Raw genomic sequence first — 27,803 nt, 5'->3', positions numbered from 1 at the left:
AGCTTTTCCTCCATCATCAGAATCTCAGCTTCAAACTCTCTCAAGCCATTACTTCCTCGATTCTTCTTCTGCCCTTTACCCTTTCTTTCCTCCTTGTCGCGAAAGCCTTTATTATCCAAGCTTCTCAATCATCACCATAAACAATCTTCATAACTCAGATCTTCTTCTTTAATTTCCCTTTACACTTCCCTTCTTCACACTCAGATATGCAACTCCATAGTTATTATCTCCGCCAACGCAACTTGTTTCTCAATGCTGTTTATTGCCTTCAACTGTCTTCAAGGGTCCAACCTACTATCAGCGAGTCTGTTTGTGTCGGCTACTGCAGCTGTTTTTTATTCCATAATTCTTGCTAATACTCTCATCATATGTAATCTAGCATTAGTTTTATCGGGCATGGAAAAGACTGGAGGGTATATGTCAATTCTGAAAGCATGTGTATTGATCAGAGGAAGAAACTCAGCAGCTCTATCATTAGCTCTGCCTTTAAACATGGCTTTGGCTGCGATTGAGGCTTTGTTTCAATACCGAGTTGTTGGAGCATATTATAAAACTGAAAATCCTACTTGTTCAATAGTAAGTGGACGCTTATAGCATATCTATACTGCATCTTCATTGTTGTTGATACAATAGTAAGTTGTTTGTTCTACAAAAGCTGTAAAACAGCTCTTGAGGTTGGATGTCAGGAAGGGAGCTACTCTTATCGGATTCAAATTGCAGAACCCACAACCTTGTCCTGTCCGTTGGGAGAAGAAAACAGGCCTTACCACTAGGCGGTCCTTGATTCTTTTCATACATTGACTTCCTTGATTGTAGAAATTAGAGAATTGTATACATTGTAAAGGAGAAGGAGATGTTATTCTATTCAGTTTCTACATTAGTTTGTAGGCAAAGTGTAATGCTAAGATTTTATCATCATATTTAGTGTCGTCATCACAAACCGAAAAGTAATAGTACTATATAATCAGACGGTGGCCAGAGATTCTGGTGATGGTACTGCCAATATTTTCTGATAATTTCTTCAACAATTTTAGGATTGCAACTTGAAACAAAATTTTAGATGTAGGAAAAATATAATCCGACAGACATTTTCCCAGAAGGGCTGGAAAATATAAATGTATAAAATTGGCCATATCGATTATTCCTGGTCAGATGCCAGAAGGAGCTTGAGCTTCCCAAATCTTAGCATTGTTCACATGAGCTGTACAAATATGTTCTACTATAATGCATTGCAGCAGAGTATTATCTACTCCTATGCATTGTACACTGCTACAGATACAGTAGGATCTATTGATCTAATTTCCAGTGCTAATCCTGAATCTTCACTATATAACTATATATATACAACAACACTCCTGCTGGGTTACTAACTATATGTATTGGTTCTGTTGGTTATCCAAGACCTAACTACTATGATACACAGGTAACCTTCAGACCAGGTATTCTACAATCCAAATTCAGGTTGAAAGTCTGTACATGGTTATGTTACAGCATTCCCTTGTCATTTGTCATTCCAATAGCCATCCCTTTTCAACAAATCCAAAGAATATGAAATACCCGATACACGTAAATCATATTCCAGGCTTGGATATCAAAGTTCTCATTAGGAATCTTGTAAGACTCATCAGAAAGGATTCCTTAAATAAAGTTGTGTAAAACCCAATCTCAGTTCGCATCAAACACTCCCTGCTTTTAAAAAACTGGCTAGAGGATTTACATCTGCAAGTTCAAACAACTGGCTTCTGTGATTCATTTTTCCATTTCCCATGTTATGTGGACACCAATGAGGGAGGCTTTTGGTCTGTCAATGGAAATATCTAGTTCTACTCCATAAACCACGTGGGGATATCATGAAGTTTCAAAACCCCATGTATGGAACAGTAATACACAAAGATTAGCTATTCATACGTCTCTCCTTTGCCTTTGTTCATCCTCCTTCTGTTTTCTTTTTTTATCTAGCTCATCCTGTTTACGATTCTCATCTTGAGCTTTCCTGAACATTCTCACGAAGTTTAACAGCGTTGTAGTAACTGCATGACAAATTGTTTAGGGCATGAAGCACAGTTAGCTCTTGACTTTCTTGCATACATGGAAAATTGAAAAGATAGAAACCAGAAAGAGCAAGTAGGATTTAGCTTCTAACAATACCAAGATCTGAAAGTACTTGAGTTGAAAAAAATATGATTTACCAACATTTTGTTTTAAAAAGGCAATATTAACATATATGCCATCAAAATATATTGGTTTGTACAGATAACAACTGCAGGTACTGTTGAAGTTTGGTATTTGTATGGTTCAACACTTTCTATTTATTTTCTTTCGAAGATACCCTGAGCCCGATGCGCACAAATTTAACTAAACACTAACTCTGTTTCTTGCAAAAGGTCACCTACCGGTTAATTATTACTAACGGCATCAGTACTGTCATCGTTCATCTTTTCGTTCTTCAATTTAGACAGACAGGCAGAAACACATTTATTTATATGTATACACGTGCATTTATCTTCTTATACATTTATCTTCTAAACCCCTTCACCTTTTCAATTTATTTAATTATATATACACGGGCAGATTAGCAAATTAGAATTTAACAAGTAAATTTGATTTCAATACCAATATTTCATAGAAAAAAAGGAAGTTAAGATGTATCTTAGGTATCTTTCCTGATATTTAAAAACAAAACTAAGTACTTTTGGGATTTAATCCCTTTTTCAGTATTACTTCCTCTCTCTCTCCACTCCACGATACTTAAAGATGATACATCTATATGCGTACATATAACACCCCGCTCTTAAACAAACAAACCCTAAAACTGAATCCTGTACCCCATGCTTTCTTCCTGTTGACATGAAGCAATCCTTATGCAGTTAAGGCAAATGGAACTTGGAACTTTCAATCTATTAAAGAGATCAAACCAAGGATGCATAATCAATGTTAGATTGTGCAGAGTACTTAACACCAATATTTAGATACTTGTGTATTACACCTTACCAAGATAGACAACCACCTTTATTCTTTTCAGTATATATACTTTCTTACCACAATAGACTAGTAATTAGTTGTCATAGAAATAATCATTGCTTAAATGGATGTACATATCAAATCATCTATTAATCAATAAAGAGGAAATGGGTTCTGCAGCAGAATATCGCATTTTAAATTGTGTTTTACATTTCAGGTATCTTCATAATCATACTTTTTAATCAAGTAAAAAATTTGGTTCTACTACAGAACCTGCACTACTTAATCACTTTAAATTCATGTTGAAAATTGAATGTACTGCTTATCCAAAAAAAATTGTTTCTGCAGAAGCATACTTATGCTGAAGTAGAACATTGTGTTTTAACTTGTGTTATATATTATAGACGAAATGTGACCATGAAAGTAAGAAAGTTTTGCAATCAAGTAGTTAGGACAGGATATCATTAGTTATACAAATGACTTAACTACTATCTGTGCATAGGATGAGATATCTTTAGTTATACGAATGACTTAAGTATTATATGTGTATCGGATGACAAAGTGCTTTAATGTTAATTTGATGTGTGTGTGTGTGTTTGTGTCTGTGCATGCGCACTATGAGCATGAGTGTCGAGAAGAGAGAAGCTAACAAAATAAAAGAGCGATAATAAAAAAAAAAGTGGTTTTTTTAGTATCATAGAAAAGATACCTAAGAAACATTTTAGATTCCCTATTCTCTATTTTATATTACCACACCTTCTCTTCTCCATCCATGCTCATCAATTTTGTTGCAAAGTCTAAACATCGCACAAAAAAAGACATATACATACATACGTGTTAATCAGTAGTCAATGGTGGTGTTTGTGTCATCTTCTCGAGGTTCCAACTAAGGAACATCCTGGAATCTGGCGATAATTGATTATTTCCAAAATCAAGCAGATGGTGAATTTGGAAGAATAATACGAAAAGGTGGAACCATACATTCTTTACTTTCAGGATTTGTGTGTACACAAAGGCATACTTTGATGGCCAATATATTAATAACCCAAAAAAAGAAGGCAAGTTTAATAGAAAGAGGGGGGAACCTCTGAAAAAAGAGGAGATTACGGCTGACCTGATTTTCTCTTTTGTGTGTCTGTGTAAATTTAAATCATGTAGTTTATACTTCATATTATATGATACAGTCCACACTGTGATAGAAAAAATAAATCAAGCTCATGTCTTTATATAACATTCTACATGTAACATTATTAAGGAACTAAAAATATAAACAAAGGGCCAAGGTTATATAATACTTTTACGAAATCTGTTTTGCAACCAACCAGTAACTTAAAGAATATGTATAGATTATAAAAAACAACTGGCAATTCATGTTCAACATTCCAAATGACTATTATATTCATTAAAAAACATGTCCGTTTCTGTCTATGGTCAAAAACTAAATCATCATAAAATTTCGTATTTTAAAAGAAATACCCACAAATGAAACCGCAATGTGTAACCATTATAATCCTTCATCATCTCAATTAGAAAGTTTTAATTCTTTGTGCAATTAGAGCATCAGAAGTGATAAAAATTGCCATAACTGAAACTCAAAATCTCGTGGATTCTGTTGTCCTGCCATAGCTACATGCCTAATTTCAACTCTATGTTGTTTTGCATCATGTACGATCATAAACATTACAATTGCTTTTGAGCCCAGTGGAAATGATGATTTACACAGACCAAACAGTACTAATTCTTTATTTTCTGTTCTGACAGAGACATCATCATATTCATGGTTACCGAGTGAACGAATGAGTGCATGCAATACACCATTCTGGTATCATACCAAACAAGCCTATATATAGATATTGTTTACAAGTAACCCAAGGAAAATCTTTATACTATTAGACCTTTAAATTTATGTTAGTATTACCAGACCTTCAGATATACCATTGTAAATAATTTAGATCCTTTTGTACGGTCCAACAAAATTTTAGCAATTTACCTTGACCATATCAATCCATCCAAAAGAGTTTTGAAATCTTTCTGCAAGTGTCCAGAACAATAGTAACTACAATTCAATCTAGTATGATTTATGTAGGTCCTACTGATGTGCCTTGTAGGGAATTAGAAATAAAGTCTGAAGTAAAATGAAGGGAACCTATTTTTTTTGTACATTTAATTAAAGAAGCAGTGAAAATTATATCATTATCGATTATAAAACATTACCTTGCTCAAACGGGCACCGGACAGGATCCTCATTAAAATACAGTGCCAATGCATCTGCATTGCTGCCCTGTTTCACACACAAAATTACGGAAGTTTATAACATGAGGTCATCAATTTGTGTGATTAGGAGACTCTTAGCAGGGAACATTACCGCCACAGTATAGAGATTCTGTACAGAAGCAACTTCCTTTGCAGCAACCTCAAGAAACTCCTTCAGTGTCTATAGATGACAAAGAGTCGCTAGTATAAGGGCAGCTTATGTAGTAAAAAATTGGAGAACATTTTTAGTACAAAAATCATCAAAAAATTTAATTTATAATTAGGTTTAGATTAGAGGTAACTGTTAATTTTTCATAGATAGTTAATAAAAGAGTTCAAATCACAATGCCTAAAAGTTCTTCACTTACTGCAGTAGGAGCATGTGAGATTTGACTGTTTTGGTTCTATTAACTATATTTCTAATAAATTTATTTCAGATTACACATTAAGCTTCAAATTACGTCAGACCTATCTTTGTCATAAAGAAACGTAGACATGTATAAATTACGGATGATTGTCAATTGTCAACATGGAAAATGCTTCGTGTCACTAAAAAAGTGTGGTAACTAATTTTTATTAGCAACATTCTCATCATGTAGTCTAAAATAATCAAGGAACTTTCAATTTAGACACTGTAAGATATTCTATTAATATAATTAGTAACAACCATTTATTTCTTTTTACTGGTCAAGGTAGGAACTTTTTATTTAGTTTCTGTTATTAAGAAGATTCTAACTTGATCGCTAGGTTTTAGGACTTTATTATATAAACAATTGTAATCTTCATTATTGAATGGAGTTGAATATTATGAATTAAAACTGAAAATTTATTGTGTGTTATGCTAATTCTTTGCAGAGACATGTCTTTATTCCCTCTTCTTACCATTCCCTTCACTCCAATCCTACATCAAGTGGTATCAGAGCCAGCTTCCTCCACCCAAAAACAATAAACCACCATCAGCCAAAAAACCACATCCCTCAGTCGTATCCAGCGATAAGCAATCACAACCAGGTAACATACATTGCCTCAGCAGCCACCAAAAGCAGCTTCGGCATAAAGGCAAAAACCCTAATTTCAGTATTATATATATATATATATATATATTTATATATTTTCAAAGTACATCAGAATAATCCTGTCAAAGGGTCGGATTCGGATCGTATTTGCCTAAATCGATATCCAAATCCATTCAATTATTTCGGATCAGATTGGGTCACACATCGGATATTTAAGAGATCAATCCATATTCGATGCATTCAACTAATGGAAAAAAGGATCGGATTTCGGATATCCATTGATCCATTTATATTCAAAAAAATGTTAAAATGAAGCATAACATAATAAGGAACTGACATCAGCATCGTGACATCAGCATCGTGACATCAGCATGACAGAAGTTACTGTAGAATACTTGACCTCCAAGTTTTACTTTCTATATAAGAGCTTATGCTTTCCTGTAATAATTCAATAAGAAAAATACTACTTGCTTTTGTAATATACATACACTGCAGTTCGTACCCTGCTTCTTCTCTCTTTCTATTTATCTTTATACATATATTTACATCTGTTAAGATGGTATCAGAGCATGGTAACTAAGCATTATGGCTAGATTATATCAAATCCTTACACCTGCTTCGGTTATTTAGGAAGAACGAAGTCAGGCCATCTCCTTTTTTTAAAATTCCAGTTTTTTAAATCTCGATTAGACCAGTCCAGATTTATACCAATTGAAGAAAAATACCAGGCGACCTTTCTTTCTGTGTTATTCTAGCATTCAAAAGCTCATCCACGCACTGATCTATGTGACGACGACCCCCCATCTCCCACGCCGGTGCGTGGGCTTATTTCTGGTCACTTTTTGGCATGACTTCTTCAGGAACTCGGACCATTTCAAATCCATACGTGGTACCCCTCTTTCGAATATGAGAATTTTCTTTTTATCTCCTTTTGAATCTGCCATATTTTTAAATCTGCTTCAATGTTCAGTGATAGTGTGCTGAACTGATTAATTGAGTTGTGAGAAAGCTCAGTCCTATTTTCAGTTAGCAGATTATCTTCTCCTATAAATATCGCCGGTTAAGGCTCGACTTTATATATTGGGTGTGTTATCTATATTATTAATATGGCAGAAGTAGTCAATGTGTTAGCTAATAGTGGCAATACTGTTGTAATTTGCAGTAAGTCCGGCTTTCATTGTACTCCATATGTGAGCCCTAAATTTGATGGAATTTTTTTCTCGAATGAACAAAAGCTTGTACTAGGGTGTTCAAATCCTATAAATTGGTGAAATATATCAATGGAAAGGCTAAACAACCTTTGGAAAGCGATCCAAATTTTGATGATTGGGACTCTGAAAATGCGATGATTCGTTCATGGCTGTTTAATTACATGAAGGTTCATATTCGCAAAAGCTATATTTTTATTGATACAAATGAGGTGTGGAATTCTCTCACACAGACTTATTCCTTCTCCGGAAATGTGGCGAAGCGATTCAAGGTCAACCAGAAGGTATGGGCACTATTTCAAGTAGGTCGAACACTTACTCAGTATTACTTTACATCACTATGGACTGAATTGCGATATTACACAATATTTGAGTGTAGGAATGCTGAAAATCAATAAAAATTTCAAAAACAGATGACTGAAGAAAGGCTGATGAAAATTCTTGATTGTATGTGTAATTTTGATTCAATCAAAAATCAACTTATCGGGCAGATTCCCTTTCGAACTGTTGAGGATGCATATGATTGCGTTTGATTAGAAGAAAGTCGAAGACAAAGTATGGTTCCAACAGCCCATTCAGATCGATTTGCATTCTTAACCGAAAATGTTCAGCAACATGAGGCAGAAAAACCAGAACATGTGCCACTGGCTCTAATAGGTGAAAAACATGTCCTTCAGTGTGATTATGCAAGGAATTCAAGTGGGCTTTTGACTTTTCAACGGAAGGGCAAAACTGGAAAAGCAAAGATAGCAGAGGAAAAATAAGTAATTATCGAATTAGGCGAGGGGGTATAAATTAGAAAGAGATAGGGTTTGGGAGGGGGAGAAAAATATTGTTCAGTAAAGTAAAGTGTTTGGAGGCGACCTCTCGAATTGGGGCTATTGTAACCCTAATTCCTCTTATTAAAGTATTGCAGGAAGTAGTAATTCAGTACTTGCTACGTTGTCTAACTGATTAATAGTCCTATTGTATCTGAATTCATACCAAGTGGTATCAGAGCTGTTGAGCCATGGGACCTCCATCAACAACACAGTGAATAGATGTAGTAGAAGAGCAGATCGGAAGTATTCAAACGACGATAAGAGCAACGGTAATTGAAGAAGTATCAGCTGCTATCAAGGGAGCAATGACAGCGATGGAAACTGCCTTATCGAATCGATTCGCCACAGTGGTGGAGGAAACAGTCCAGAAGCAAGAGCATCATATGGAGGATATAAGTATACGATTGGAGGGTCGGATAAATAGGTTCAGGGAACATCAGGAGTCAATGTTGTCTATGGTGAAGAATGACCAGATGATGTTACAGGCGGAGTTACGAGCAGCGATAAAGGAATTGTTGGGGAAGGGTAAGGAAGCAATAACACAGTCGGAAGTAATTCTCAATTCTGGGGGCAGTAGAGTGAGTGAACCAAAAGAAGGAGAAGGAGACCAGTATGGGAGAGGGATGCAATTTGGGGAAAATAGTCACATTGGTCAGGGGTCCGGGGGTGGCCCGGGAGGTAATCTGAGTATGGGGTTGCCGGTAGCAGGGGGAGGTGGAGCTAATTGGAGGTTCAAGAAGTTAGATATGCCTTTGTTTGATGGAGTAAACCTGGATGGGTGGATTTTGCGTGCGGAACGATATCACCAATTTTATCGTCTAACGGAGGAGGATAAATTAGAAGCAGCCATAGTGGCCCTTGAGGGGGATGCCTTACTGTGGTTTCAATGGGAGAACAGGTGGAGACCGATTCAGAGCTGGGACGAGATGAAACCATGGTGCGTAGGCAATTTCGATCTACAGCCACAGGAACGTTGCACGAACAATGGCTAGGCCATAAGCAGGTGGGTTCAGTGGGGGACTATCGTTGTAAATTCATTGAATTACTGGCTCCATTAGAACGAGTACCTGAAGAAATTGCTAAGGGTCAATTCCTGAATGGCCTAAAAGAGGAGGTTAAAGTAGAAGTAAGGCTGTTGGGACCTAAAAATTTGGACAATGCTATGGATTTGGCATTAATGGTTGAGGACAAGCTACGAGTGGGAGCTAGCCGAAGAGTGGAACAGAGAGGACAGTCCTCATTTAGTCGAGGAAGATATACACCAGCAAGTGTCACAGTGCTCAACAGAGGGAGTTTCTCTAACTACCCCACAGAATCAGTCTCACCTAGTAGTTATTCTCAAACCAGCAGTGCAATTTCTTCCCCGGGAGGGAATAAGGGTTCAGGCAAAACAGGGGGTGAGATACGCAGACTCAGTGATGCGGAAATGCAGATGAAAAGGGCAAAAGGATTGTGCTATCATTGCAATGACAAGTGGTCAATTGGCCATAGATGCAAGAAAAAGGAGCTTAGTGTTTTGTTGACATGTGAAGGAGAAGAAGTGGAAACATTGTCCAGTCCTTATAGCTCGCACTCGGAGGAGATGACTGTAGTAATTTCTAACTCACCACAACCAAAAATTTCTTTGAATTCTGTCATGGGTTTGACAAGCCCTAGAACCATGAAATTATTGGGGAGTATTGGTGGTCAAGAAGTTGTGGTAATGGTGGACCCGGGCGCGTCCCATAATTTTATTTCTCGGGAGGCGGTGGAGAAATTGGGGGTGCCTATACTGCCATCGCAGGAGTTTGGAGTATCCTTAGGCACGGGGGACTCGGTGGTTGGTAATGGTATTTGCAAATCGGTGGTATTGGAAATGCAAGGAATCGTAATTGTAGAAAAAAATTTGCCACTCGAATTGGGAAACTCAGATGTGATCTTAGGCATACAATGGTTGGAGAAATTAGGGACTATGACTACAAATTGGAAGACGCAAACTATGCGATTTCAGATGGGGAGTGATACCGTGACATTAAAAGGGGATGCCTCTTTGGGTCGTAGTGGGATCTCGTTGAAGGCTATGCTTCAAAGTCTTAGAAAAGAAGGCAACGGGTTCTTGGTGGAGTTTAATCTTCTACAGGCCCCGCAAGAACAATGGGCATGTGAGCTAAAGAACAACAATGGTGTACCAGAATTTTTAATGGGGCTATTGGAAGAATATGAGATGGTATTCAACATGCCTGTAGGACTGCCTCCCAAAAGAAGCCATGACTATGCGGTGGTGTTGCAAGAAGGGACTAATCCGGTAAATGTGAGACCGTATCGATACCCTCAAGTGCAGAAGAAAGAAATTGAAACACTAGTCAGGGATATGTTAAAAGCAGGTATCATACAACCCTCAAGAAGTCCTATTTCCAACCCAGTCTTGTTAGTAAAGAAAAGTGATGGCTCTTGGCGATTTTGTGTCGATTATCGGGCACTTAACAAGTTTACTATTCCGGACAAATATCCAATCCCGATAATCGACGAGTTGCTTGACGAATTAAATGGGGCGGTGTGTTTTACAAAACTCGACTTGAAGTCGGGATATCACCAAATAAGAATGAGAGAGGAAGACATCCCCAAAACAGCTTTTTGCACCCACGAAGGTCATTATGAGTTTTTGGTGCTTCCTTTCGGTTTAACCAATGGTCCGGCTACGTTTCAAGCTATCATGAACGAGGTATTTCGCCCATATCTTCGCAAGTTTGTCTTGGTATTTTTCGACGATATTTTGATTTATAGCCGTAGTGTAGCAAAACATGTTGAGCATGTTAAACTGGTACTGCAACTGCTAAAACAAAACCAATTATATGTGAACCAAAACAAATGTGAATTTGGGACAACTCAAGTGGCGTATTTAGGTCACATTATTTCGAAATCAGGGGAGGCAGTGGATCTCTCTAAGGTGCAGTCTATGATGGATTGGCCGGTTCCTAGTAACGTGAAAGAATTAAGGGGGTTCCTTGGCCTAACCGGTTATTACCGGAAGTTCATTCAAGGCTATGCAAAAATAGCAAGTCCACTCACTGACCAATTGAAGAAGGATAAATACTTGTGGTCTGAACAAGCTACACAGGCATTCAACACACTTAAGCAAGCTATGGTGCAAGCACCTATTTTGGCTCTACCGGATTTCGAGAAACAGTTCGTGATTGAAACTGATGCCTCCGGTTTTGGGTGGGGGCTGTTCCTCTCCAAGAAAATCACCAATTGCTAATTACAGTAAATTGCTAGGACCTCGTAATCGTCTTAAATCAATCTACGAGAAGGAGCTCATGGCAATTGTTTTCGCCGTACAAAAATGGAGACACTATCTTATGGGCAGAAAATTCATTGTTCGTACAGACCAACAAAGCTTGAGATTCTTGTTCGAGCAACGTGAAATTGGGATGGAGTATCAAAGGTGGGTAAGGAAGTTAAGGGGCTTCCATTTCGAAAATTAAATATAAGCCGGGAGCCCTAAATAAAATTGCAGACGCCATGTCCAGGGAGTACAGCAGCTCATGTGAGATGTCAAGTTTGGTCACTGCCGGTGGCATTATTTGGGATGATTGATTGCCTCACATTCGCAAAGACCCGTTTATCCAGCAAATGATTCCGGCAGTTGAGAAAGATCAGGTACCAAAAGGTTATTGTGTGAACCAAGGAAACTTAACATACAAAGGGCGAATGGTGATTCCACCAAAATCCAACCTGGTTCAAAAATTGCTACATGAGTATCATGATACACCTCTTGGGGGACACTCGGGTGATTTCAAAACCTATCAAAGAGTGGCACAAGAGTGGTTTTGGCCTGGAATGAGAAAAATGGTTCAACAATATGTTCGTGCTTGTTCGGTTTGTCAACAGAACAAAGCTTCTTCCTTGAGCCCAGCGGGACTTCTGCAGCCATTACTCATTCCCAATCAAATCTGGGAAGATATATCGATGGATTTTGTTGACGGACTGCCACGTTCGAATGGGGTGGATACGGTGTTGGTCATGGTAGATCGTTTGTCCAAGTATGCTCACTTTATTGGCATCAAACACCCCTACACAGCACAATCACGGGCCCAGATTTTTGTGAGGGAAGTAGTTCGTCATCATGGATTTCCTACGACCATCGTGTCTGACAGAGATAGGGACTTCTTAAGTATTTTCTGGCGTGAATTATTCAAAAGTCAAGGTTCTGCTCTGCACAAAAGCACAGCGTATCACCCACAATCCGACGGGCAAACCGAGGTAGTAAATAAAGTGATGGAGACATTTTTACGCTGCTTTATTACTGGGAAGCCAAATTCATGGGCTCAGTGGCTTCCTTGGCTGGAGTATTTGTATAACACGTCGTTCCACGTGTCTATCAATTGTTCACCTTTCAAAGTGGTTTATGGGCGTGAACCTCCAACACTATTGCGCTATGTAAAGGGTAGCACTTCTATCGCAACTCTGGAAGACATGTTAGTAGAGCGTGATGCAATTTTAGATGAAATCAAAGCTTCTCTTTTCAAGGCTCAGCAGAGAATGCAAAAGTATGCAGATGCGGGACGAAGGGATGTGATTTATGAAGTTGGAGAACGGGTGTATTTGAAACTACAGCCCTATCGCCAACAATCACTAGCAAGACGACCGTGTGAGAACTGAAGTTCTGATTAAATGGAAATGGTTGCTGGCATGGGAGGCCACCTGGGAGGATTTTCAACAAATTCAAGGAATGTTCCCTGGTTTTCACCTTGAGGACAAGGTTAATGTTTGGGCCCGGGGTAATGCAAGGAATTCAAGTGGGCTTTTGACTTTTTAACGGAAGGGCAAAACTGGAAAAGCAAAGATAGCAGAGGAAAAATAAGTAATTATTGAATTAGGTGAGGGGGGTATAAATTAGAAAGAGATAGGGTTTGGGAGGGGGAGAAAAATATTGTTCAGTAAAGTAAAGTGTTTGGAGGCGACCTCTCCTCGAATTGGGGCTATTGTAACCCTAATTACTCTTATTAAAGTATTGCAGGAAGTAGTAATTCAGTACTTGCTACGTTGTCTAACTGATAAATAGTCCTATTGTATCTGAATTCATACCAGATTATTGCAACAAGCTATATCACACTCGCGGAACGTGCTTTGTGTTGCACCCTCACCTCAAAATTCATGGACGAGGAGGACGTAGTTGAGGTGTCTACCGAGGGGCCACATCTGGAAGAAGCTCAGGCAGAGGCTCGGGAAGAGGGATTCCTTTTAATGTTCATCATGCAGTATCAGATAGAGACTGTTCATCAAGGATGATGATTATCGCAGAACTTAACACTTTCCGTCATTTAATGTCTCAACTGAATGCCACTCCAACTCCCACAACCAATTCTGCTCATGCAGATATATCTTGTCATTTTATCTCGGATTAATGCCCATGCATCATTGATTCTGGAGCTTCATCACATGACTAAAAGTTCAAGTTTCCTAGAGTCGTATCATGGTAAAACTAGCAATATACGAGTTGCTGATGGAGCTTTTGCACGTATTCACAGATATTGCACTTCTCTTTGTCTCCCATCATTACCACTATCCGATGTTTTACATGTTCCTTCTTTATTAGCGAATTTAGTATCCATTTCTCGTATTTCTGAAAATCTTAATTGCTCAGTAACAATTTTCCCTTCTCACTGTGTCTTTCAAGACCTGGCGACATGCAAGGTCCTTGACAGTGGTAAAGAGGTGAGTGGACTTTACGCTGTGGAAGGGAATTATATTTCTCCTTCGACAAGTCATCAGGTGTCATTTAAATCTAATCATGTTTTAGAGTCCTTGTTTCAGTGGCATAGCCGGTTAGGTCATCCATCTTTTCGTATTTTAACACATCTCTTTCCTACTTTGACCAAACAATTTAGTAGGGAAGAGTTTTTTTTGAACCACGTGAACTAGCCAAACATAAAAGGTCACCTTATCTATCTAGAATTAAAAAGAAATTCTTCTATCTTTTCCACTGTTCATACTGATGTTTGGGGTCTATTTAGACATCCTACACATGACGGGTATAGATGGTTTGTTGTCTTTGTTGATTGTCATTCTCGACTTACTTGGGTATACGCAAAAATGAAGTATTTGGTTGTTTTAAATCCTTTCACCACGTGATACAAACCCAATTAAATTCCTTCGTTAAATTCTTCGGAGCGATAATGGTACCGAGTATGACGGGCCATTTACATCTTATATGAACACATGTGGTATTATTCATATAAAACCACATGTGTTAAAACATCAAAAGGAAAATTGGTCACTTACAACAGGTAGCACGGTGCCTTATGTTAACGATGCATGTCACCAAATACCTTTGGGGTGAAGCAGTCATGACTTGTGCATAACTAATCAACCGTCTTTCTTCAAATGTTCTACAATTCTGAACACCCTTGTCATTTGTTCCCGCACCTTCCTCTCATTCGTTGTCTCTTCGTATATTTGGGAGTGTATGTTTTATGCATAATCATTCTCCTTATCGAGATAAACTAGACTCGCGTGCTCTCCGCTGTGTTTTCATTGGTTATTCACCAACCCAAAAGTGGTATAAGTGTTATCATCCTCCCTCACATCGCATATATGTTAGCCATGATGTTACTTTTTTGGGAGTCTATTTCCTATTTCTCTCATGGCTCCTCCTATTTGCTTCATGGGGAGATTATTAGAAAAAGTCTTGATAGTGAAGCGACAGAGGAATCACTTCCATTCATTAATATGCATAGTCCAAACACTAGCCTAAACACATCATCTACCCCTCCACGTATGAGTAATGAGTCAGATGATCTAAATAGGTTTGACGGGCCAGATTTGATTACATATTCTAGAAGGAAAAATGATGATATCACCACTTACAACATTCAGAGACTTCCGACCTCGAGACAGATCCTACAACCCCTATAATTATAATGGTAACACTCTTGATCCCTCTTTAGATCTTCCAATTGCTATAACAAAGCGTGTACGCTCTTGTACTAACCATCATATTTTAAATTTTGTTTCCTATAATGCATTATCTCCTTCTTCACTTTTGTGGCACTTTGTCTAGTATTTTTGTTCCACGTACTTAGCAAGATGCTTTATGTGATCCTAAATGGAAAAATGTCATGATAGAGGAGACAAATGCATTTAAATTTAATGATACTTGAGAGTTAACTCTTCTTCCAGCAGGAAGGAAGGTAGTTGGATGCAGATGGATCTTTACTGTCAAACAGAAACCTAATGGGTTGATTGAGAGGTATAAAATAAGACTTGTGGCAAAAGGGTATACTTAAACTTACGGGATTGATAATCAGGAAAATTTTGCTCCGATAGCCAAGATGGCTATATTCGAGTCTTCATATCATATCCAGCAAACCTTGGATGGGAACTTCAACAATTGGATGTGAAACGGGTTACCTACGATTAAAAAAAATGCATTCATACACGGAGCTCCTAAAGAAGAGGTTTACATGGACATCCCACCAGTCTTTTCCACAACTCCAACTGCTGGGAAAGTATGTAAACTAAGAAAGACTATCTATAGGATGAAAGAGTCTCCAAGGGTATGGTTTGGCAAATTTTAGAGGGCAATGGTTAAATTTGGTTAAAAACAACGCAATTCGAATAACACCATGTTTGTGAAAAGGAGTGAAAAGATCACAGTGTTGATTGTTTATGTCGATGACATTGTCATCACTAGTAATGACACATGTGAAATCGCGGATGTTAGACGAAGACTTGCCTTAGAATTCAAGGACTTAGGAAAACTACGGTATTTCCTTGGCATTGAAGCCTCTAGGAGTCCGGGTGGTATCTTCCTTTCACAACGGAAGTATACACTTGACCTTTTAAATGACACAGGTAGACCTGCAAATTCTCCTATGGAAGCAAATCATAAACTTTGCACAGATTCAAGTGACATTGTTGATAGAACTCAATATCAAAGTTAAGTCGGAAGACTAATTTATCTCTCATACACAAGGCTATATAGCATATGGGGTGGGAGTCGTAAGCAGATACATACATGATCATCGGCAACCTCATTTGGATGCAGTTAACATGACATTCAGGTATCTTAAAACTATCATAAAGCTCCTCATGGAAAGGGTGTTATGTTTACTAATAACAATCATCTCGGAGTTCAGAGCTATATAGATGGAGATTGGGCTCGTTTCTTTGACGATAGGCGCTCCACTTCAGAATATTAAACATTTGTTGGAGCCAACCTTGTCACTTGTTGAAGCAAGAAGCAACCGGTGGTTGCTTTATCTAGTGCTAAAGTAGAATACAGAGCTATGGCTCGAGGTGTACGTGAATTACTATGGATCAGATTGTTTCTAAAAGAATTAGGCCTTGCATCAGCCACTCCGATGAAATTGCATTGTGATATCAAAGCAGTTATTGCTATTACTATTGCTATTTTTATTGCACATGATCCAGTTCAACATGATTGAACAAAACATATTGAGATTGATCGACACTTTATCAAAGAAAAAATCAATAATGATACATTTAGTATTCATTTCGTGAGTTCAGAAGATCAAGCAGCTTATGTGTTGACTAAGGGTTTGTGTTCGAAAAAGCTTCCTCCCCTTATTAGCAAGTTGGGCATGGATGGTATATTTGCATCAACTTGAGCGGGAGTGTTAAGATGAAGAATAACATAATAAGGAACTGACATCAGCATGATAGAAGTTACCTCCAAGTCAGCGTGATAGAAGTTACCTCCAAGTTTTACTTTCTATATAAGAGCTTACGCTCTCCTATAATAATTCAATAATACTTGCGTTTGTATTATACATACACTACAGTTCATAATATGCTTCTTCTCTCTTTCGATTTAACTTTATACATATATTTACACTTGTTAAGAAAAACTAATATCATTCACCATTTTATAAGAAAAATATTAACAATTGTAATCTTCACTACTAAATAGAGGTGGATACTATGAATTAAATATGAGGATTTCTTGTGTGTTTTGCTGATTTTCTACGAAAATAATCCTTTATTGCCTCTTTAAGCCCTTCCCTTCACCATGTCCTACACGAATACAGTTCTTTTGCACTTTCCTATTCCGACTGTCGTTCGGTGTTAGGTTAGGGTCATTTAATTTAACACGAATAGGTTAGATTAGTGTCATTTTCTAAGGTAAGACATTGTCTTAGTTCAAAATATTAGATCGTCCGAGACTCCATGTTACTATAACCCTCCTATTAGGACCGCCGTTCGGTATTACCAGGCACAGTGCACGATATGTGTGTCGGCTTATTCGACTCCTAATCTGGTCCGAAATGACCTTTCTTTCCAGAAAATTTGTGGACCCAAAAGGAACGGAAGAGAGACAGAGGAAAATGTGGAGTAGGGCTACGAGTTTTAAGACGAAGGAGATACGTTAAAAAACGTAAATATAGGTTACATTTTGTATTGTACATTAACTTTTATGAAAATTGTTCTTAAAATAGAATTAAGTAGAATGTTGTTTCATCATATAATTTTTATTTAATCCATATTAACTATACCAATTTTATACAAGTTTTAAAACCACTCTAATGGTAATAACCAAGTAAATAACATTTCAATATGATTTAATTGTAAATTAGATAAAAATATTTTCGTCAATACGAAATTAATTATATTAAATTTTGGACAGTGTCACCAAAATTTTAAAATGTAAAATTCAGGATATGAGTCTTGTTGGAGACTCCGTACCAGAGTCGAAGAAACTTAGGCAAGATCTATTAGTGGTTGACTTTTTTTTCTTAAATGGCAGATTTTGATGGATTCTTAAAACTTTTTATACTTTTAGAAATTTAGCATATATTCAGATAAATTGGAGCACACGTTAAGTCAACTCTTCCAAACCTGTGTAATCTCTTCCAAAATTTGCGTCTAATTCTTCTAAACTCTGCATCAACTATGTCTACTTCTGCTCAACTCCACATCAAATTAAATTATAATCAGCTAACATCTCTTAAATGTCCATGGATAACTAATACTCTACAGGGTTTTGGGCATACACCCTATATGAAATCTATAATTGAAGATATCGGAAGTTAGAGAGACATATTTTACAAGAAATAATAGTCCAGAATACATTCAGGTTCAAGGAGGGGTTAGGTCCCTAGTCCAAGATCATGAATGATGAATAATTTGGGATTCAAAATCCCCTTCGATGTACACTCAACTCAATTTGATTCAAAATACTTGAGATGAATGGCAAATATCCCAATAATACTATTAACTACAATTCGATAATAAACTAGTTACCATATGCTCTATTCAACAACAACAATGCCAGATGCAAGCACGGGAAAAGTATGGTTCAGGTTACTTGACTTCAATGAATTGATTACTTATAAGTAAATTTTTACTTAATGAGCAAGGATCCCATAGTAAACATGTGATCTCCGAAGTAGTAATGTGATATGGATGTTTACTAACATGTGCCTAAAAATACTACTTTTCTTTTATTTACATATTTACAAAATCATGCACTCTACCATGCTTTGGTCTAAAATTTACATGTGCATTAGCAAGTGTAATTAATGTTACGAACTTTTGGTTTTCTGTTTTAAACTAACATGATCCATTGGTTAAAACCATGGTATCATATATATAAAACTCATCAGTTCCATATACAAAATCGGAAAGTGTTTAATAGTGTATTTCATTGTCTTCAAACATGCTTTATTCCGCTAATTAGGATGACAAACTTTGTTTTGGGTTTTGTATACAGTTTCGGTACATATTCAGGATCTCTTTATGGGGTGTGAATGGTGTATCTCAGAGTTGGTGAAGTTTTCCTTTTAAAATATTGTGGACTTTCGTATCCTTCTATATTTATTGAATAATATGGCATTATGTTTAAAGTGGTATTTGGCAACCATCTTTTTTCTCGGTTCTAGCGTATTTATCTATACTTAATTGATTCAGAAATTGTTATAGTACAACTGAGAGGCAGAAACAGGAAAGCCCTCTTCCAGTACTAGACAACCAACATAAAAAAATACCAGTGACTTCGATATAAACAATTTTTGTTTTAGCCGTAATATAATAGTACATCATGAGCAGATTTGAGTCAGGTAGACCTATTTCAAGAATGAGGTGCAATAAGATTTACTTATATTTTTCAAATTTGGACAAGAGAAGCATTCAGGAATTTAAAATGACGTCCTCATTTATAATATAAAGAACTAAGATATAGTAGAATGAAAAACTTACAACAGATGTCCGGATACCTTAACAAAAGTTTCTGATACAGGGCCATCAGATTTACTTGCATCCAGTTCTGCATTTACTCTTTCCAGACCCTTGTTAATTGCTTGCATTTCTTCTGCTAGAACTTTAAGTTGAATCTGCAAGAAAGACCACTTAAAGAAATGTCTAATCGCAACTTTCTAATGGTGGTAAGTAGTGGAAAATATTAAAACCTTCGATGCAGCTTCCAAACTGAAAAGGTCCTCGTAAAAGTTTAGTAGATGTGGCAACTTTTCTGAGAAAACCTGAAAGTGACATATATCAACAATGCTAAATCATGAGAAGCAGTATAATATCAACCGATTGCATAAAAAAATGTGTCGGAGATTCTTGGTCTACTTGTCATACTCTTAGTAAAGTAATCACAAAATATTAACACAACTATAAATCTGATAAACTAGGACAAAAGAAAAGACGAAAATTGTAATAAAACAATATATTATATATATTTACACACTGTCAGAATATATCATATAAGATCATGGTAAGCCCTTCCTCTAACACCTTAAAGTTTTAGATGATCTGGTAAATTAAAAAGGTATCCTACCTCAGTGTGTGTTGGCAGGTCTCAAGTTCGACTCTTACCCCCAATATTATCACAATTTATTATGGACAAGAAGGCAAGTTATTTCCCAACATAGTCCTTTAGTAATTGAAATGTTTTGTGCATCATTAAAATATTACGCCGAGATAATGTTAAGCAAATATTTCAAAAGGGTTTGACCAAAATGACAATGTAACAGTGTTTAAAACATATAAAGAAGACTAGCAAACACAGAAACAAGCTGTAGTAATACAAAAGTATAAATGATAGAGATCAATTACTATTTCAAGTAGTTGAAAATTAATAAATAAAGAGAAAAATATAAGACTGACAAAGCCTTTTATTTTGGCAACTACATAACATTGATGAGTAAAAAATGGTTAATTCTCTTGTTAGTCATATATGTCTTGAATTGGTGGAAGTTATTTGGCATCACTATTGTCACTTAGGTTACAAAATGTATCTGACCATTGAGTCCAAAAGTTTTAGTAGAGAGTAAATCCGATGTCATGCTGATCTGGCCTACTTTGGTTAATGGAAAGCACAGTAATTCAATCACAACAAAATAAATATTTAAAAAAAGTGATATTTCAGTGATAATAATGGTTTGGTATTGCTATTGATAACTTCCATATCAATAACTATCTTCCTTTTTACTGATATTTGTATGACATGGCAGCAACCCCTGCTGTTCACTAAAGCTGCAATATCAGAAAAACCCAAATCCGCATCAGAATTAAATTCTAATCATTAGGATCTAAATGTCTTGAAAACGTAAGTTAATTACTACTGCTTTACTTTTTAATCAATTAACAATCTCCAAGCATCCATAAACAACCAGAACAAAACATCAGCAAACATATATTAAAAATAATCAAGCAGCTCAATAATAGTTTGGCAGATGATGTTTCTCCAACCAACCTTATAGTTGGAGAACATATATTTTTGCACCACTAAGTAAGCTTTAAAATATTGGAGAACACATCTCTCCAATATTAAAAAAGTAATTTTTGTTCTTTGTCAATCGTATGATACAGCCGGTGGAAGGACTCGAACCCGTGTCCCTCCCAAAACCGGGTTCTAATAACATGTTAAGTAGCCGGTTACTCTAAAATCTTAAGGTGTACCCCAAGGATCTTATACCACAAAAAACATTATTAACATTCTTCAGCAACACGGTGTGAACAGCCTGAGTTGCATTGACACTTTTTTCAGTGTTCTTTGGCAGATCCTTTTTACTTAACTTCTTGCCCTTGAAACATTGAGGTTTTCACCAGTGCCAATGATGCTTTCTTGCAATAATCACTCAAGAAAACTTTAGCTTTTTCTTTAAGTTTTTTGGCAAGTAGGCTCCTCTTTGATATCTTCATTTAATTTTCAGTGTTTTTTGTTCTTGAGCTATGAAAAATTTTCCTCAAACCTAGACTAGATAGATAAAAAACAATAGCTTTGAGGTAGGTATTTTTACATCAGCTGAGTTTGGTCTACAACTGCCATCATGCTCGTATCTCGGGCATTTCTAATCTTGCTTAAAGTACCGGAATCCCGCTAAAAGTATAAGGCATATTTTGTATCTTTCATTACCTTGACTCTATCAACTAATCTCTAGCCTCTTTTCCAACTTCACAATTCATAATTCTTGTAGAAGTTAATTTTTGAGACAGCAACATATATTAAGTTTTTGGGGCTTTTTGTTAATTTAGAGGAGTCCTTCTGTGATCTAGTGCCATTAGGCCTTGCTTTCTCATACACCAAAAACAGTTTTAATAGCTTTGATTTGGCAAAAAGCAGCTACTAGTAACACCTCAAGTTTTATGCCTTACAGAATCTAATTTCAAGAGAAGTCACAACTTTTAGCGCAAAAGCTATTTTCGCAACTTTTTACAAGTTTGATATTAATTTATTGCACAATCATATCAGTTAACTAAAAAACTAATAACTTTCATCTTCTTTGACCTTTGTTTCTAGTTTATAAATTTAACTTCCACCTATCATTTCTACCCCCAGTGCTTTGCGGCATTCCCACATGGCCAGTTGGGGACATCAACGCCAGGCTGAACCTTAGTGCTAAATTTCTCCAAAGAGGTTGTACCTCCATTCAACTTCAACTCACTATGATAAACCTGAACTTCTCATATGATCTTTGATTTTGACATTGCCAAATGATAATTTTTTCCATAAAATTGGAGAAAGAAGTGACGTGCCAATTGAAAGTTATGGCTATGTTTTGTATCAAAACCAAACACATTCACTAAGATTGCTTAAGCTTTTTAAAACCATTTTGTCTGCATACAACGATTATAGACGACTAAAACTTACTGAAACAAGAAGAAGCAGCGGTAAAAAACGAAGAATATTTGAAAAAAATAATCTTATTATTTTGTATAATAGACATTTAGTTAAGGCACACTTAACAAGAACTGAAACTCCTAAAGTTCGGCCTACCAGAAAATAGCAGCTAACAAACTACTCCGCGAAAGTTAGGAACAGTCCAGACTTTGTCAAATTAACTTTTAGTCAAATTTCAACACAATAAAATGGAGATAAATCCGGTCCCAAATCAGTCAGCACAGCTCAAGCAGAAATTGTAATGATATGGGAAAATTCCTCAAAATGAAACTCAAAAGATCATCAAAAAATTGAAAGCCGTTGCTAGACTATTCAAAGTCCAAGCACAACTCGAACATGGAGATAGATTATCATCCATGTAGAGAGGTGTTATGGATCAAAAACTAAGGTATAATAATTGCTGTATCTATTACTAGGGAACATGAGCTTCGAGACTCGATTTGACTGCTCTTGTGTTTCGTAACTCAATCTGCCTTAACAAGATGCCTACGTACCTTGCTGATTGCCAAGGATCAAGTCAAAAACGTAATTCTGATATGTGGGGTAAGGCCCCTTATATAGATGTTGGAAATCCTTGAACTTAATTTAGGTTAGGAGACTTGGTGGGCAAGTCTCAGAATTAAAATAGACTTTAGAGTCCTAGGAAGTGGGAAGCTGATTCCTTATCCCACGAGGTTCCTTGGAGGTCAATCCACAATGATTTATTTCCCCACTAGGACTCATCTTGTCAACTGACTCATCCGTTATTAATTAATTACGAAATCAATTAATATTCAGGGTTTTGGGCCCTCTCAAATGGGCCTACTTTCAGCCCAATTCTGATGCAACATTAATTACATACTCATGCCTTATTTTATTCCCTATCATTTGCCCCTCAACTTTTGGGAAATAGTGGAAAGGTTTCGCAGAAGTTACGTTCATTCATTCCCTTACAGGGTATCGTTTTTGCGTAAAGTGTGGAGCCACCTACACATATACAACGATTTGCTTTTATTCTATTATTTTAGGAGTTATCTTAATCTCCGGGACTTTTCCCTTAATTTCTGGGATTTTTCCTTAATTTCCAGGAATTTTTCCCTTAATTCTGGGATTTTTCCTTAATTTCCAGGAATTTTTCCCTTAATTCTGGGGTTTTTCCTTAATTTCCAGGAATTTTTCCCTTAATTTTTGGGAATTTTTCCCTTAATTCTGGGAGTTTTTCCCAATTTTCAGAATTTATCCTTGATTTCTGGATTTATTCTTAATTTTCAGGAAATATTCCTAATTTTCCAAAAATATTCATATTTTTCAGAAAAATCTTTAAGGAATTTCCTTGATTTCTGGATTTCTTCTTAATTTTCAGGAAATAATCCTAATTTTCCAAAAATATTCATATTTTTCAGAAAATTCTTTAAGGAATTTCCTTAATTTCCGCAAAAAAAATCAGGATTTTTCTCCTTTTTTCTTTTTCTTTTTTTTCTCTCTTTTTTTATATATATTTCGACCAGGAATCCTATTTAGGCTCCATATTGCCCAGGTCGACAGCCACTTCGAGCAGGAGTTTTCGAGCAGGAATCCTTGTCGCTTTTCGGCCAGGATTTTATCCTTTTTTTATCCAAGATTTTAAACCTTTCGGTCAAGATTCCTCGTTTTTGACCGAAATATGCCTCTTCCTTGCCTTGGTCGAAGAGTCTTTCGAGGAAAACCTTTCGACCAGGAACCTGTGCCTTCTCCTGTCGAATTTACTTCAGGGTTAAGATTTTCGACCAGAATCCTGATCTTTTCGGTCAGGATTTTTCTTGACAAACCAATTTCAGACCGAATTAAACAGCCAACGTTTTTCTGGTCAAAGAGTTTTTCGACCTCAATCATTCGACCAGAAAATCAATAGGAATTATGATCGAATTGGGTCAGGATTTTTATCATAATAATAATAATAATTTTTTGGCTCATCCACTTTCTGGGCTTTTCTCTTGATTTTGGGCTTCCATGGGCCCATTCTTTTTCAACTGGGCTTTTTCTTAGCCAAACGGGCCTTAATTTTGCAGGGCTTTTAATTTCAAACATTTGGGCCCTTATCTGGGCTTAAGTTGGGCATTTTGTATTGACCATGGGCCCAGAACTTGGGCTTGATCCATTCTCAAGTCCAATAAGATTTGGTCTTATTATATTTTCTAAATTAGGCCTTTTCATTGGCTTCCTTGCTCCCAGGCCCTGCAAGAATTGGGTTGGGTCTTCATTCTTAAGCCCAAATTCCATAATTTTCTAGAATTTCTAAGGTTTTTTCTGGATTCTTCCAGAATTTCCAAAAATATTTATTTAATTTAAGTTTTTTACTTAAATTTTTCCAAGAATTCCCTAGAATATTCCAGAATCTTCATGTTTTTTGGCCCAAATGGGCTTTTTTAAGGCCCAACTTGCCTTCCTTTTGGCTATATAAGGGTGAGATGGGAGTGAGATTTCCTCACACTTCTCATTTCATTTTTCACTTAACTCCAACTCTCTTCTATCCTCCCCACTCTCAACACTCCTCTCCTTAGAGTATTCCGGCCAACTGCCTAGCCTTTTCCGGCCTTTTTCAAGTTTCAAAGCTTCCTTCCTCCTCCATTAATGGCAGACAAGGGTGCTGAGAGAGCGGCCAAGATTACCTCAGCTTCGAAACGAGGTAACGACATCGAAATCCGTTCTTCTTACATATTTTTATTAGATATGATTAACACTAGAGAGGATGAGTACCCCTCTAATGCTCAAATGCTCATCTTGACTCTTTTGATTACTGCAACACTTGGAATAATATAGATTTTGAGAAAATGAACGCACTTTATAACGTTCGTCCTCCCCTTAGGTTAGTTCCTGTTAGCGGTGGTGATTGTACTTGCCACTGGAAATCAGACACTCTTTTCATTTACACAGATGCCCTTAAAGCTAGGCTTAGGTTTCCTTTTCATCCTTTCATTCCCCACCTTTTAGCAGACTTACAAATTAACCCCTATCAGCTTCCTCCAAACGCCTGGAGGAACATTTTATGTTTCATGGTTTGTTGTCTTAGGGGAGGTTTTCCTTTATCAGTAGCAATTTTTAGGAAAATCTTCCAGTGTTATAACAGTTCTTCGAGTATCTGCGGTTGGGTCTACATTAAACAAAGGCCCATTAAACAAAAGCCCAAGTGTAAGCATATTTTTAATAGTGCCTCCATTCCCGACAATAACCAACATTGGAGGGGTAGTTTTGTCGGGTTAAGGTGGGAGAATCGGGACTAGGGCACCCTTTTCAGATCTTCCTTCGGGAAGGTTAGCGATGGCAGCCTCAAATCCATTCACCTAACCCCCGAGGAAACTATCATTTACGATGAGCTCACTCGGGATGATGGTGCCACTATCAGCTGGACTCTTTTAGATGAGTTTTTCCTGATTCATGTGGGGCTATCCTCAGTTTCTTAACAGGGAATTTTTCTTCCCTTCTCGTTTTTTATTTTCTTCCATGCATTATTGACACCACTTATTTTGTTTTTCTCTCGTTTTTGCAGCTGCTAAGGAAATTAATGAGGATAATGTGTCTGTTGTCGAGGAGACCGCGAGGATGAACATTCGGGGGAAGGCTACAGAGCCTAGCTTTTTAAGGAAGCATAAGGAGCCCATGGTGGAGGTCCTGCTGAGGGGATTGAAGCCCAAAATGCCCCTATCTCTGTTGTTACTCCTGTCTCTGCTGCTACGGGCGCTTTTCAGCCTCTTTGGGATTCCGCCGAGGGGATACCGTGGTTGGATCCACAAAGCACGCCTGGGATTGGTGTTACCACGGCGTAACCCCCAAGGACTTCACCGATGTGGTAGCTACCCCCGACCTGGAGAGGATAAAGCTCATGGGAGCTCAGTCCTTGGACTCGGTATGACTCTTTCTTACAATTTTACTCTCTTTTTACTTGTAGCATTCACTTGTCTTATATCTCTGTTTATCGTTTCGTTTCAGTCTAACACCTACTTCCAAGGCGCTGTGAGGCAAGGTGAATCATGAAAGAGGACTTCGAACAAAGCTGATAATGCCCTCAGGAAGCAGCAGAGGAAGTACGCTGCTTTGGAGAGGAAGTTGAAGAATAAGGAGGAGGAGCTCGGAGAGTCCACACTGAGCTGGTTGTGCTAAGGGCTGAGAAAGACAAGGCGATTGACAACTACCTGGACTCGGAGGAGTTTACCCATTCTATGAGGGTGAGGGACGACTCGGTGTTCCCTGGGTTTTTTAGGACTGACTGGGACACGGCCCTTGGGACCGTGAACGAGGTTTGCCCTGATATTAACCCAGCGGACTATGTCTGTCTTGACGACGAGGTTTTACTACAGAGGTTCCGCACACAAGTGGTTGTCTCCGATCGTATCCCTCAAGACCCGCTTCTTCCTCCTCCCGAGTCATCTTCTAGGCCCGCTGCAGATGATAGCTCTTCCTCCTCCGGGACTACTGAGACTTCCAGCGAGAGCGGCGAAGATGATGATATGGATGCCGAGTGCACCTCTGCTCCTTACAGCTTTTCTAGCCCTACGTGGCTTATTTATTTTACTTTGTCTTTGAGACTTAATTTATCAGACTTTGTACTATTTATTTGAACCATTTTTATTTATCGAACTTTATGCTTTCATCTCGTGCACTTAGTTTACTTGCCTTGCCACAGAGATTTAAACATATTTCGAGAACTTTCTAAATTTCTTAAACATAAGTATAATAAACCTCAAAATAAAACTAAAACATGTAATCCTAAGCAAGCAAAGCTTCAAGGTGCTTTTCAACCTACTTGTCATCTTTACAAGTGAGAATCGCGCTCAATTACTTTACACATAGTAAATCTTCAGGTTTTGTGCATGCCAAGTCCTCGGGACTTCAAAACCATCCATAGTCTCCAGCTTGTAGGTGCCTCTACCTTGAACACTTTTGACCTTGTATGGTCCTTCCCAATTTGGGGCAAGTTTCCCTTTCTGCCCAACACTAGAAGCTTCCACCTTCCTCAGGACTAAGTCACCTTGCTTGAAGAACCTTTCCTTAACCCTTAGGTTGTAGTAGAACGAAACAATTTTCTGATATTCCACTATCTTCGCATTTGCTTCATCTCGTACTTCATCAATTAGATCCAGGGCTAATCTTTGCCCTTCTTCATTTTCCTCGGTATTAAAAGCTTGAATTCTGGGAGACGAATGTGATATCTCTACAGGAACAACCGCTTCTGCCCCATATGCTAACATAAAGGGAGTTGCTCCAGTCGTAACTCTACAGGTAGTCCTATAGGCCCATAGTATTGGGAGTATTTCATCCACCCAGTTATTCCTCGACTTGTCGATCCTCTTCTTTCGTCCATCCAGGATTATTCGATTTGCCACCTCCGCTTGCCCATTGGCTTGCGGGTGAGCTATGAAGGTAAATCGTAACTCAATCTCATTCTCCTCGCAATATTTCT

General features: G+C 37.5%; 1 protein-coding gene across 3 annotated transcripts in view; it reads right to left on the bottom strand.

The window, feature by feature from the left end:
• Positions 1–1,103: 1,103 nt before the first annotated feature.
• The window catches only part of LOC141689404 (formin-like protein 18), a 42,349-nt gene continuing 15,649 nt past the window's right edge, over positions 1,104–27,803 (bottom strand). Inside the window, exons 12-16 of one of the 3 annotated variants that reach the window (XM_074493684.1) lie at positions 19,668–19,739; positions 19,476–19,592; positions 5,327–5,395; positions 5,176–5,242; positions 1,104–2,030 (exon numbers count right to left, since the gene is read on the bottom strand). In XM_074493684.1, the coding sequence (XP_074349785.1) occupies positions 1,903–2,030; positions 5,176–5,242; positions 5,327–5,395; positions 19,476–19,592; positions 19,668–19,739 (453 nt within the window). In that variant the 3' untranslated portion in view covers positions 1,104–1,902. Of the gene's footprint in view, positions 2,031–5,172; positions 5,243–5,326; positions 5,396–5,421; positions 6,261–19,458; positions 19,593–19,667; positions 19,740–27,803 lie in introns of those variants that run through there. The other 2 variants (XR_012562370.1, XM_074493685.1) reach the window with 2 other exon arrangements.

This window comes from Apium graveolens, chromosome 10 (assembly GCF_009905375.1).
Source record: "Apium graveolens cultivar Ventura chromosome 10, ASM990537v1, whole genome shotgun sequence".
NCBI classification, from domain to species: domain Eukaryota; kingdom Viridiplantae; phylum Streptophyta; class Magnoliopsida; order Apiales; family Apiaceae; genus Apium; species Apium graveolens.
This window is presented reverse-complemented; position numbering and strand designations above follow the sequence as displayed.